Source organism: Danio rerio, chromosome 5 (assembly GCF_052040795.2).
Source record: "Danio rerio strain M-AB ecotype USA chromosome 5, GRCz13ab, whole genome shotgun sequence".
Lineage (NCBI taxonomy): Eukaryota > Metazoa > Chordata > Actinopteri > Cypriniformes > Danionidae > Danio > Danio rerio.
The window spans coordinates 9208199-9223061 of record NC_141025.1 but is presented as its reverse complement, the minus strand read 5'-3'; the positions used below and the strand labels follow the sequence as shown (position 1 = coordinate 9223061).

At 36.4% G+C, this 14863-nt stretch overlaps 1 protein-coding gene across 2 annotated transcripts in view; it reads right to left on the bottom strand.

The window, feature by feature from the left end:
• Positions 1-14863, bottom strand: part of osmr (oncostatin M receptor) — a 151812-nt gene that overhangs the window by 127263 nt on the left and 9686 nt on the right. For both annotated transcript variants that reach the window (XR_015490724.1, XM_087253163.1), the window contains exons 4-8: positions 13891-14151; positions 10669-10798; positions 7248-7396; positions 3848-3981; positions 1700-1850 (exon numbers count right to left, since the gene is read on the bottom strand). Coding sequence is in view for 1 of the 2 variants with exons in the window: in XM_087253163.1 (XP_087109289.1) it covers positions 1700-1850; positions 3848-3981; positions 7248-7396; positions 10669-10798; positions 13891-14151 (825 nt within the window). In the remaining variant the exon portion in view is untranslated. The remainder of the gene's footprint in view (positions 1-1699; positions 1851-3847; positions 3982-7247; positions 7397-10668; positions 10799-13890; positions 14152-14863) is intronic.

Genomic DNA, 14863 nt, shown 5'->3' with positions numbered 1-14863 from the left:
GAAAGAAAGAAAGAGAAAAAAAGAAAGAAAGAAAGGAAGAAAGAAAGAAAGAGAAAAAAAGAAAGAAAGAAAGGAAGAAAGAAAGAAAGAAAGAAAGAGAAAGAGAGAAAGAAAGAAAGAAAGAAAGAGAGAAAGAAAGAGAAAGAAAGAGAAAGAAAGAAAGAAAGAAAGAGAAAGAAAGAAAGAAAGAAAGAAAGAAAGAAAGAAAGAAAGAAAGAAAGAAAGAAAGAAAGAAAGAAAGAAAGAAAGAAAGAAAAAAAAAAGAAAATACAGACATTAAAAACCTACATGTTTGCATTTTCTTACAGTACAAAGTCTGATATTGGTGGGGATAACTCTTAAATACCCATTAAGGCCCTTTTGTAAAGCGCTGTAGAGGAATAATTATCATTAAAAGCACTAGACAAATAATCTTTTAATTTAATTTACACATAAGTGCAATTGAAAAGAAGCTGTAAACAAACCAATTGGTAAAAACAGGATTAAGATAATGTAATATTCATTATAATTCAAAAATAATTCATTTGGAAATTATAATTAAACAAATAAAATTGTATTAAAATAGATACAAAATTGATTAAAATGAATAATAAATATTACAATAAAATGACAAAAATACAAAAAAATATTTTAAGATAATACAAATTTGATTATAATATGTGAAAACAAACATTAAAATAAATCATACAAATCTGAGCAATGTAAGTACATAAAAGTGTAGATGTATAAATTGGATTAAAAGTTGAATTAATTAACTTAATATAAGTTAAATATTTTCTACATAATCTGTTAGACCTATGCATAATATTATTTTAATTAATTAAGTTTCTTTATACAAGAAACTATAATATGTCTTGTTCATTTTAAGATCAGGTACTCTTGCATGAGAATAGTCACATTTGGCGTCATGCCACCTAACAATATTTAAAGGGACAGTTCCCCCCAAAATGAACTTTCTGTCACTGTTTACTCATCCTTCGCTTGTTCCAAACATGTTTGAGTTTCTTTTGTTAGCCCTTTGACTTTTGACTTTTGACTGCCCCACAAGAAAAAAAATTGTAATGCATTTCTTAACTTATAATTACATTAATTATAATTACATTATAATGTCTCTGGTTAACACACAATGCATTTTTTTTCAACACATCCCATTATTTTTAAGATATCAACTATGAAAAATCTAAAAATATGAAGTTTAAGTATTCAAAACATTCAAAATTTAAAAAATAAAAAAATAAAAAAATATTAAAAATTAAACATTTTTAAACACTAAATCACCTTTATTTTTTTAAGTATGCCACAAAATATTTCAGAATCTTATTTAACATGTTTTCTGATTTTTATTTATTTATTTATTTATTTTTACAAAAAAAGCTAAATCACCTGTAAAAGTGCAACTACAATTGTAGTTTGTTTGTTTGTTTGTTTTGTAAACCTGTGTTTATAAACCATTATTTAAAACAGTCATTTTTAAAATGATGTCCATTTAAAATGGATGTCATCGGCTGCTGGTTACCAACAATTTTCAGAATATCATCCTTTGTGTTTAATAGAAGAAAGAATCTAATAAAAGTTTAGAAACACATGTCATTTTGGGGTGAACTGTCTCTTTGAAAATGTACTGACAGTAAGTCACTTTAAAGGTGTTTGTGTTTTTTAACCCCTAAGCAGGAACATGAAAGAGGGCCTTTAGTTTCACCTGTGATGAAGAGCTGCTGTGCTGTCCAATGGCTCCAGTGTTTGCCCTGTACTGCGCAGCGCCCTCTGCTGGCGTACTGTGTGCTTGGCTTGAGGTTTTGCAGTCTGAACAAATACAGCTGCACTGAGTCTGATCCATCCTGAACGGACTCCTATAAGACAACAACATTTATTGATGCTTGTAGCTGCAAATTTTCTTTATCAAGTCATCTTCTGTCTGCTACTATACATTAACAGTTTCAAAGTACCTCCGTTGCATAGTTCCCACCTATCTGTGACACACAAACAATGTGAAATGTGAGAAATTTGAGAAGCTGAATATTGAATATTGGCTTTCTTTTTTGCGCAACATTTGCTAAAAGCAAACTAACGGTGAGAGGGGCGTGGTTAAGAATATTGTGAACACATTTGCATAATCCATCTATCTGTGACATACGAACAATCTGAAATGTGAGAGTTAGTTTCTCACATAGAAAATTCTTTCAAAACAGAGGTGGCCAGCTGACCAATCAGAGGAGAGCTGGCTTACAGAAGAGAGGGGTTTATACACCTTTAAGTTTGTGTAAGTTGGAAGTTGCCAAGATTTATATTTCAATGTGTTGATGTACTTCTAACTGTGTATGGAATAAGACGGGGCTTTCTTTTTGTGCATCTTTCTCTTATAGCAAACTAACGGTGAGAGGGGCATGGTTAAGAATATTGTGAACACATTTGCATAATCCCCATCTATCTATGACATATAACTATCTGAAATGTGACAGTTTCTCACACGGAAAAATCTGTCAAAACAGAAGTGACCAGCTGACCAATCAGAGGAGAGCTGGCTAATTGAAGGGAGGGGTTTACACGCCCAAAAGTCTGTGTAATTTGGAAGTTGCCAAGACTTTATTCAAGCGTGTTGATATACTTCCAACTAGAGGTCTACATTCCCACGACCAGATTTCTTGCAGCGCTGGAATAAACTTCTGAATAAAGCGCAGGAGCGGTCGGTAACTGGTGTAATTTGAACGGAAGCAGGCGGTCTAACAATGTCGTTCCCGAGCGAGCGAGCACGCATATCTATGTGTGTAAATGAGAAAGCGTCATGCTGTGTGTTGCTTGTCAGTTGCTGTCTATATGTGTGTGTATATGTGTGAATAAGAGAGAGCTTGGTGCTGTGTGTGCGCGAATGAGAGAAAGCGGGATGCTGTGTGTGTGTGTGTGTGTGTGTGTGTGTGTGTTTGTGTGTGTGTGTTTGTGTGTGTGTTTGTTTATACAGACAACTTGTCATAGGCTGTCTGGACTCTGTATAGCTGGGTGGTTTTCGGTTATGCCCTGGAAGCGGGATTCAAAATTTAGTCCCGCGCAGATCTCTCCTTCCAACTGAATATCGAGTAGAGGCGGAGCTTTCTTTCCGTGCATCATTCCTGAACTAACGGTATGGGGCGTGGTTAAGAATATTGTGACTGAATCCGTCAAACTGACGTCAGCAGAGAAGGACCGACACTCCAAACGCAGAAGCAAATGCTAAAATCAACTTTTTTTTCAGTGGATCAACTTTTTTTCAGCATGGATTAACTATTCATCTAAAGAATGACAATGTGCACTATCAAAATAAAAACAGTGATTTTTTTAATTTCAAACAGACTTTAAGGCCCGAATTGATTAAAAAGAACCAAATCGAATTCATTGCAAAATTATCCTAATATTAAATGCATATTCTAAGGTAAATTACAATGTGTTCTAAGCCTAGGTGCATTAAATTCTACTGTAGAAGGTGCCAACACAATATTAAAAGGGGTCGCACACCGGATGCGCTGCGACACGACCCCCTTTAAAAACTTTTAAACTTTAACTTTCAAAACGGGGCTGACATGGACATGTTAAGCTGTTTTGACACAGTTTACATTGTAAAAGCGCTTTAGAAATTCAATAAATCTTAATTTAAACAAATACACATGATTTGAATTGAATTAAAATCTCATTTGACCTGCTCTTTAAAAACAGGATGTGCCTCAGCAGCTCTACTAAAGATCATTTGCTTTATCTGATGTGGTAAGAGAGATTATTCAAGTTTTTGGAGTGTTCAGAAACTCTCTCTGATGGTACCTCATTATTTGTAAGTGTAATGTGCAACAGGAAAGAGTAAACCTTTAATGTGAGGAATCACCTGTACGGTTCCTCCTGGCTCAAGTTCAATCTGGCAAATTAGTTGAAGTCCGCTGAAACTGCCGTTCAGATGTAAGATCACCAGTGAATCAAACACACCTGCAGTCGCTTCAAGACGCTGAGGCATCGGAAAAACTGAAGCGAGATCACAAACACATTAAAGAGTTCATTCCGATATGCAACTTAAGGTAAAGCATACAATAGTGTTGGTTTGGGCCCTATTTACACCTAGATTTAAAGGGTGCTTATAGAGCAAAATCATCTTTAGGAAGCTGTTTAGACAGAACTATGCAGGTATCGTGTGTCCACAGTCATACTGGAGTAATATAAACACAGCAAGTTTCTTTTTTTAAATTTTCTGACATTACAATAGGATCCAAATCGCAGCAATCTTGACGCAACATGACATAGCAGCGCTGTTTTCCCTACCCACCAATGTTAATTGACAGGCATGTATTAACATGTTTCAGTATTAACTCTTATAATCATGTCAACAAGACAGGATTTGCAAAGAAACTGTGATTAAATCATCTGTTCAAGAAGCAGTAAACTACACTTGGTATTTTTATTGCATTTTGAACTATCAACTTTGAGCTACGCAATTCATAACCACTGGACTCAGCACAACTGCGTAGTGAGCACAACTATAAATGAGGACACTTCAATCACACAACAGCAATCCTGGGGTGTAGACGTTAAACTAGGTTTATTTTGCATAGCAACTTAGCTTTAATGGATACAGCAGCGTATTTACCCACTTGGTGGGCATCCTGTCACATTTACCAACACTAGATGAGCAAAGACGTGTGTGTGTCTGTGTGTGTGCCTGCACAGCGAATGTTGTAACACATTTTTTGTGTGGCTCATTCATCGTTGCAGGAAGGCTTGAGTAATTTGAGTAAATTTTTTGAATATTTGAGTAACTTTGGGAAACTTCCTGGTTCAATCTTAATCTGCAGCCACACCAGTTTGAGCATGCAAAATTCTGTTGTAGGATGCTGCAAAAAGGGGCGGGATTAAACAAGATGGTTAGACATTAGTAAAGGCGAGCGATTAGTCCATATTTTTATATCATCTTTTGATCTTCTATTAGTCTCATGCGATCACATGATGTGATTTCACAGGTCAGAGTTCTCCAAGCTTGATCTTTGCAACGTATCGACATGTGAGACTTTTTGCACAGGTTTGTGTTTCCAGTCTGCCACATTTGCATGCGCATGAATGGAAGTCTATGGGGCGAAAAGTGTAGTGTGACCGCAGCTTTGTGACTGTGGGTGATGTAGGCTTGCCACGATAGATGTTGTTGACGGTGATACCGGTTTTAAGACGCAACACCGGTGACATAACTTTTTCACCATTACACCGTCCTCACATTTGTTTTTTCTAAGTATTTGTTTTTTTTTTTATTAAATATTTATTTGAATTAAATGGAAAATAGAATTCGTAATAATTTACTTAAGACCAGAGCATGCACTATAATTAAAATCTGGACATAGTAATGCGTCATATTTCATTTATCACGTGAGAATAAATATGCAAAGCATACTCTCATTTTAAAAATCACACGACCATCATCTCACAGTGTTTAATAATAAATATCTTATTTTATTAAAACAAGAATGATGTAGCAATGCCACGCCATTGACAAGCCAACTGCAGAGAAACAAAGCAACCATCACGGCAACTGAAGTGAGCACTTTTTCCGAAGTTCAGCTCTTCTTTTTTGCACTTTTTTGCACCTGTGTTTGCGCGCGTCTTTTATCACCGAGGCCGCTCTCTTTAAAAACCGAAAGTTGCTTCGTCTGTCTGGAAATATTTCGGCTTTTAATAAATGAAAAGTTAATTTAGGTGAGCCAATATTAAAAATTGCTATTAAGTAACTGTGAAGTGCGGCTACACATCGAATCTGAGGTCTGATCTCATCTCTCTCAAGCTGTCGTTCAGACATCGAGGCGCCACACAGGTCAAGTCGCAAAACTGAGGCTGGTACCAGCTGACAGGTAGAATAGCTGAAGCCTTTGCGAAATCTGTCAAAATACAGCGCTGAAATTAACAGGAACAAATGCCTTTGAGCCAGAAAGTCATGCCTTATCTGTCAAAACGCAACTGGAATCAATAGGAGTTGTGTAGCCTATTAATTATATTAATTCTAATAAAATGAAAACCAAATTAAACAATTCATTGCATTTTTCGTTTGATAAAAATATACTTAAACGAAAAAAAATCAAAGGGTGGCTAGTTTGTGTTAATGTGTCTTAATATTAATAAAAATATGCTTAGCCTATTTAAGCTTCACGGTTATATGCTGCGCACCGTTACTGAACTACAATATCTCCGAGGGAGACTACATTACTCGATAGACAACACTAACTTGAGGGATTTTAAAAATAGAAGGTGTTTTGAACACAATGGCCAATCAAAGGAGTTTAAGTACGCACTCAACATCGCTCAAATGTTAGGAGGAAATTGTTGGCGCCAATGGCATTGTGGTTAATGCGTCGACACATGCACTCCGGTGCGTACACACAGAGGTATTAGACATTTTAAGAAACGAGCTGATCAAGTAATTTTTTACCAGATGTCGTATTGGACATACAAGATTAACACATAACTTTTTACTCAAAGATAAAGACCCTACCCAATGTTTACACTGTAAAACCCCATTAACCGTAAAACACATTTTACTGGACTGCCCTGCTTTTAATGACTCCAGAAAGACTTTTTATGATAAGAACTCTCTTAAGGACATGTTTAACAAAGTGACACCAGAAAAAGTATTAGAATTTTTAACATGTATTAAGCAGAAAAATCTTATTTAAACTGTATATTCAATTATTTATTTTTTACTGTTGATGTTTGTTAATTACTGAAATGCTCTTGTCGTGAAAATAGCCTTAGTAGCTGACATGGCAATAAATAAATAAATAATGAATGAATGAATGCACGCACTCCGGTGCTCACGGCGACCCAAGTTCAATTCCTGCCTTGAGGTCTTAGGCCAATCCTTCTCCTCACTCTGCTCCCCATGCTTTTCTGTCAATACTCTCTACTGTCCTATCCGTTAGAAGGTTTTTTAAAATGTAAGCAGGAAATTGACCTTTGTAGAATTTCTGTATCGTTTGGTTCTGAACTCGAAATTTTTGGCAACCCTCAGAAGGCCAGGAGAAACAGAAAAAGCAAAAACACCCTTATCAGAAAGTGGACAAAAGAGACGCATTTGAATGCCAGCTGTAAATGATAACGTGTCTCTTTTGTCGACTTGTACTCCAATCAACCGAAAGCATCTTTTTATGTGGTTTCAACTTACAACCTTTTGTTTTTCTGACCTAGATCTTTAAACTCCGACTGAGCGATACAGTTCATGATCCTCAATCTCAAAGTGTATTTTAGCCCATATTCACCTCTGTCTGTGATATTGAATATGTCAGATTCGCTCTCTCGTCCCAAACTGTTTCTCACAAGTAAGGTGACGTTGTAGGTGATCTGATGTGGCACAACTTTAAAACCGCAGGATGGAGGATTGAAATTACAGCTTACAGTTCTGGAGTCACTGAAAACAAGAAGAAAAGGATGGTAAAGTGAGTTTTATTTAACTTAAAATGAGTTAACACTGAAATAAGTGCTAGTTTATCTCTTTTGAAACCAGATAAAGGGATAGTTCAGGCAAAAATTATAATTCTGTCACCATTTACTCATGTCACTGGATTGCATTATTATAACCACCGGTCACACTTTATTTTGATGGTCCGTTTGTTGAATTTAGGTTAAATTGAATCTACATGCCTACATGCTGATTCTCATTAGATTATAAGTAGACTGTTAGGTTGGGGTTAGTGTAAGTTCACATGTGCTTACAAAGCTTCTTATAGTCTGTTAAATGTCTGTTAAAAGAGCAGTATCAACATGTATTAAGCAGACAGTCTACTTATACTCAAATGGACATCTAAAAAAAGTGTTCCCTCACCGCCCCACAAAAAATAACAAATATAAATATAATACATATTATAATAAATATAATAAATATAAAGACAATACTAAATGTTTCCCAAGTGATATTTAATAGAGTTAGGACACTGTATATTTTATTTTTTAGTAGAAAAAATATCTTATTTCTTTTAGTTTGCCCTATGATAAAAGAGTTTTGTATATTTATTTTAGGTCAATATTATTAGCAACCTCTATAAATGATAATGATTGGCTTTTGATTGAAAGTATAATGATTGGCTACAGAACAAGCCACTCTTGTCCAATTGTCTTGACTAATTAAGCCCTTAAATCACACTTTACTCAGAAAATGTACTACCTTGCAGACTAACAATTCAAATATTATGTACAAAAGTAGACCTATCAAAATTATGTCTAACATTTTGTTTCAAACCAAGCAGCATTTAGGAAATATTTTAAAAAGAATCACAATTTTTTAGGAGAATATCTTGCACAGACGATAGAATTTGGTTGGACTATTCCTTTAAAGGTCGGTGATTAATAATCATAATTTAATCTTATTTATACAACAGGTCTGTCTGGTTCTCGAATCTGATTGGCTGATGGCCGTGATGTATTAAAGTAATATCTGCGCTCGTACAGCCTCTTCACCCTTGTGTATTACTCCGCCCACAGGAGTGGCAAGCAGAGGACTACAGTTTGACAGATATTGCAGCTGTTGGACAACATAATGTACTTTTGAGGTTTGAATGTACAGTTAAAACCAGAAGTTTACTTACACTGTATAAAAAGTCACATAATCATTAAAAAAAAAAAAAAAGTCAGAAGTTAATGTGACTAAACTTTTTCTCTTTTAGGTAAGTCAGGATTTTCACATTTGTTTCTGTTATGCTTTATAGCAGAATAATGAGAGATATTTTTTTGAGAAATTGTTATAACTTTTCTTGAAAGTCAAGTTTACACACAATAAGATTATTATGCCTCTGAAAAAGCTCAGATGATGGTGTCAAGGTTTTGGAAGTTTCTGATTGGCTAATTGGCAACATTTGAGTTAATTGGAGGCACAACTGTAGAATAGTATTTAAGGAAAACCTCAAGCACACTGCTTCCTTGTGTGACAACATGGCAAAATCAACAAGCCAGAATCAACAACAAAAGCCAGATTACAATTTGCTAAATTACACCGGGAAAAGGAATAATTTTTGGAGACATGTCCTGTGGTCTGATGGAACTAAGATTGAACTGTTTGGCCAAAATGACCAGTGTTACATTTGGAGGACAAAGGGGAACGCTTACAAGCCTAGAAACACCATCCCAACTGTGAAGTGTGGGGGCGGCAGCATCATGTTGTGGGGCTGTTATGCAGAACATTATGTAGAAATACTGAAGCAACATCTCAAGACATCAGCCAGGAAATTAAAACTTGGCCACAAATGGCTCTTCCAAACAGACCATGACCCTAAGCACACTGCCAAATTAGTTACAATGTGCTTTAAAGACAACAAAGTAAATGTTTTGGAGTGGCCATCACAAAGCCCTGACCTCAATCCTATAGAAAATTTGTGGGCAGAGTTGAAAAAGCTTGTGCTAGCAAGACAGCATACAAATCTGACTCAGTCACACCAATTCTGTCAGGAGGAATGGGCCAAAATTCCTGCAAACTATTGTGAGAAGCTTGTGGAAGGATAACCAAAACATTTGACTAAAGTTATACAGTTTAAAAGCAAAGCTGAAAAAAATAACAAGAAAACGTATGTAAACTTTTGACTGTCTAGAAATTAATAAAACAAATAAAAAAAAATCTCTCATTATTCTAGCATTGAGCAAATGTAAATCATTTAGGTAATCCTAACGGACCTAAAATAATAAAGGTTTAGTATAATTTACCATCAGACATTTTTTAAAAATGTTTAGGTTCCTTTTTTTCAGATTGTATGTAAACTCCTGTTTTTAACTGTAGTTGTTTAGATTGCAACTATGTAGTTTATTTATAAAGACAGTGCCTATTTTAAATATTTATCATTTCAGAAATTCCACGCATTGCCGGCCAGCCTGCCATACTGAGCAGAGCAAAGATGGTTGACATTCCGCCACAAGATGGCAACAGACACTGCATAAAAAGTCCTTAGGGGAGAAAAACAGCATTTTTTCAGCGTGTTTCAAACTACAGCTGAACAAATCATTATAGAGCAGGTAAGTGACATTACAAGCCTATCTCTCTGTTTGGTATTTTGTAGTGCTGTATTTATACCATAGTAATCTGGTAGTGTTTGATTTGCTTTGGCTTCTTCAGGGGTTAATTATTATGATCTCCCGATTCCAACAGAAAAATATTGTCAAATCTCTGTAGACTGATGACAGTTCATGCTGTTCAGCCTTATAATCTTAAAATGTGAGCAAAACAACCTGCTTTGTCATGACTTTAGACATTACGCTAGAGAATCGTTCAAAAACTAGCTTCAAAGTGACGTGAATCAATGTTCTGACGTCAGCTGCAGATGTGAGTAAACTGCAGAAGAAAGTAGTTCCTCTTGCAAAAGGGTTTTTGAGACTCTCCATGTTTGATTTTCTTTATTATATACATGATTATGCTGTCAAACTATTGTATAAACACAATATCACACTTGTAGCAGTGCGATGTGGCTGTATATTGTCATATACACAGCCATATCTCACTGCTACTTGAGTGATATCGCTCATGTTATATCTTGTTGTCCTTAATTTCTGTTTATACTGTGTCTTCTGTTTTATTCTGCTAAAAGCATTATGTGAGCTTTTTAAATGTATTTTTAAAATGTAATTTCCTGTAGAAATCACAGATAACTTGAGCAGGGCAGATAGTGTGTTCTTCTTCAGTGGTGATAAAATCAGACTAACCTGATTAGTAGTGTGTACGTCCTTCTGTAACTGCCGTTTAGGTTTGGAGCTCTGAGTATTTCCCATGAGCAGTGGATGTTACGCATGTCTGCAGTCTCGCATCTGAAGTGCTGAGGTTTCTCAGGAGGAACTGATCAAAGTTAAGCAGAAATTAAAACCTTATCAGAAATCTCTCATCATGCATGGAAAAAAAATAACGATTCCCTTTTACAACTACTATTTTTTGTCTTCGTGTTTCAAGGCAGCTTTACAGGAAATACTTATGCAGAAATTATTATTTTTTTTATTTTTTTTTTTATTGATGTTTTATATAAATGTTTTATATTTTTAAATTAGCAGTAGTCCCCTGAATAACTTAAATATGGTTATGGTAATAATTTTTTATATTTTTCTGCTGTTCCTTTTTTAATGCATGGTTTTAAACTATTTATAATCCTAGTACTGAAACCTCCAATAGTATCTGGATGCAGCCTTTATGATGCGAGCTGAGATTGCATCTCTCAGCGATGCAATCTCAGACACAATGCACTCAATGGAGTGAGTGACGTCACTGTGACGGGTAGGATTAGGGGTGGGGTTAGGTGAGAGCATTAAAAAGCATTGGCTGCAGCTCAGATTGCACTGCACCAGGGGCCTCATGTACGAAGACTTGCGTGGAAATCATACTAAAACATTGCGTACGCACAAAGCTGTAAATGTGCGTACGCAGAAAAAAATTCAGATGTATGAAACACTGCGTACGCCGAATCTCACGCATATTCTTTTGTACATCCGAATGAACGTGAAACTGAGCGCAACATGCACGAGCACAAAACCCCTCCCTGCCTCCTCCCCCGTATGAATATGCTAATGACTATGCTAATGGCAAAACCCAACGAAAAAGCAACGGCAAAATCAAGCAAAAAGAGAAACTTTGAACAGAATGTGAACTGGAGGTGCTGCTTTCGGAGGTAGACCGGAGAAAAGCGGTGTTATTTGCAAGTTTGTTCTCCGGAATTAACAACAAAAGAAAAAAATAGAGTGGGAGAGTTTAGCTGATGCGGTTAACACAGTTAAATCTGAACATCGCACTGTGTGGATTTAAAAAGAAATAGTGTGGTTTATATCTGTAAAATGTTGCAGTATCCTTAGCAGTCTCAGTGGCGCGCTCATAAGAAGCATGTGATCATGTACTGCCATGATCGAGCATTATCTCGGCTCGAATCCAGCGTCTAATGAATTCTTTCTTTTTTTCCCCGCTACATATCAAATTTTGCCCACTATTTATCAAGAGAAAGACAAGTAGGAATCATCAATAAGTTTGTGCATCATATTTTATTTGCACATTTATTAAATGGAAATGTTTCTGATTCACGCATGCAAATTCATCTTCAGATAGTGTCTTTATAGCATTGTGTGTGCGGTAGATCGCTCAGATTACATTGGGAAAACAGGCGACCGCTGCAAATTGTGCTTTAATGTTTAGCTGGTTAACTGTATGGTATGGAAATCTTACATACCTACTATATGAACCCGTCTCATACAGCTGCCATTGCAAGGATCAGACACTTTGTAGAGAGGAATTTAACACAACTGCCTCTAGGAGTCGCCAATGGAAATAAAACAGACACGCACAAAAAATGTGCGTACGCCTGCCAGAAAGCTGCCGTGAAGCTGCGCACATTCCCACGTTCAGTTCATTGTTAGTAAATCCAAACGTGAGCGATTCTGAGCGTGAAACCTGGCGTACGCAAAGTTTTTGTGCGTACGCAGCGTTGATACATGAGGCCCCAGGTCTGCATCCAGACCTCTCCTGCTGCCATTGGCCGTGGCCGGATGGTGCCGGGTCTCCTCCAGTCAGTCTATGTCCTCGCTGTTGCTCCCGCGACAAAAACAACAAGTGGACATGACAGCAGCATGGCGACAGCATCAAATACAGAGACTTAAAACTATTACATTAACACATTTGTGCCCAATAATGGGTTTTATTTCTGTATCGCGATCGCGAACGAATCTTACCCGGATCTTCTAGGTGAAGCGGTTGAACTAGTTCACCAAATCGAACTGAATTATTTGAAACGATTCGTGTCTCCATTAAGCACTTATCCACAAACGAATTATTTTTTAACAAGCCTAATACCCCCCTCTGACTCTAAATAATAAAATACTCTTATTCAGTTATTAGAACAGTAACGTTACACTGAGATCAAGTTTGAGAAGTGGTTAACCAGTATAATACTGCGCATGCGTGATTCAGTGAACCAAACACAAACAGAACATGATAGCCTGCTGTGATTGAACTAAACTTGAACAACTGCAGCGCGGGTAAACCGAGGGCTTAAATGAGAGGATCTGGTGAAAATCTGGTGAAAATCGTAATGGAATTTAAATAAGTGAATCATGCTTCAGTTGGGTTGCAAAACTGTTGTATTTAAGTTTGAGGATGGGTTGATGGTAGTGGTAGATGATAGTGTTCATGTGTCCTCTGAATACAGGTTTCAAAAAATGTATGTCTGAGTTTTTATTATACAATATTTATCCTGTTGATTTTTGATCTTGCACCTAACAAATATCCTCATTCATTCATTCATTCATTCATTCATTCATTCATTCATTCATTTTCTTGTCGGCTTAGTCCCTTTATTAATCCGGTGTCGCCACAGCAGAATGAACCGCCAACTTATCCAGCAAGTTTTTACGTAGCGGATGCCCTTCCAGCCGCAACCCATCTCTGGGAAACATCAACACACACATTCACACACACTCATACACTACGGACAATTTATCCTACACAATTCACCTGTACCGCATGTCTTTGGACTGTGGGGGAAACCGGAGCACCCGGAGGAAACCCACGCGAAGGCAGGGAGAACATGCAAACTCCACACAGAAATGCCAACTGAGCCGAGGCTCGAACCAGCGTCCCATTTAGAAAAAATAAAATGAAACTAATAAAAACTAGTAAATCTCCCTCTAAAACTAATTAAAACTTACTGAATTTGAAAAACAAAAAGTCAAAACCAAATAGAAACTAAAGCTAATGAAAAATCTAAAACTATTACAACCTTGCTGCAGAGTTTAATTTTCAACATAAAAAGTCGAAAGAGCAGAGATCAACATCCCATAATGCAATTCATAACCAAAAACACCCGCAGATCTCAAAATACATCAACTGTTAATTAACAGATATGTTTAGTGTTTACCTAATAGTTAATAATAAAAGATTTCATCTGAAATACTCACAAGTGACAAAGTTATAAGCTACATCACTGGTCATATCGCAGTAGAAGTTGACGCCGTATGTATTGGTGGCTTTGAGGTTGTCCACTCGAATGGCTTTGACTCGGGGGCTGATGTTGATGACTTTGTAGGCAGTGTTGCCCAAGAACATTGAGCTGATGTGTGAAGTGTCTCTGGGATAAACACAGCAGAACATCACCGTTGAGCCTTCACGTAACACCTGGTCATCTGGAAACAGCAGGATTTCATCCGAGCTCACCTCGCCTGCAGGAAAACCAGTAAAAAATCAATTATCTACAGTTGAATACAAAACTATTAGCCCTCCTGTGAATTTCTTTTTTTATATATTTCCCAAATGGTGTTTAACAGAGCAAGGTATTTTTCACAGTATTTCCTGTAATATTTTTTCTTCTGGAGAAAGTCTTATTTGTTTTATTTTGGCTAAAATAAAAGCAGTTTTTAATATTTTAAAAAGCATTTTAAGGTCAAAATTATGAGCTATGGCTATCCAATCACTTGCCTAGTTAACCTAATTAACCTAGTTATGCCTTTAAATATCACTTAAAGCTGAATACTAGTATCTAGAAAAAAAAACTTGTCAAATATTATTTATTATCATTAGGACAAAGATAAAATTAATCAATTATTAGAAATGAGTTATTAAAACTATTATGGGTTCTATTTTGACGGTCCATGCGCAGAGCGCAAAACACAGGGCGCAAATGCTATCAGGGCGTGTCAGGATGCGTTTTTGCTAATTTAAAGACGGGAAAATCCGCTTTGCGCCGTGGCGCATGTTCTAAAAGGGTTGAGTTTATTTTCTTAATGAGTTATAGGTGTGTTTTGAGAATAAACCAATCAGAGCCTCATCTCCCATTACCTTTAAGAGCCAGCTGCATCGCGCCATAAGCGCATTCGCTTTTTACAGGACGTAAAGTAAGTCTAAGTGGAAAAACTGAGCATTTCACAAGCAAAC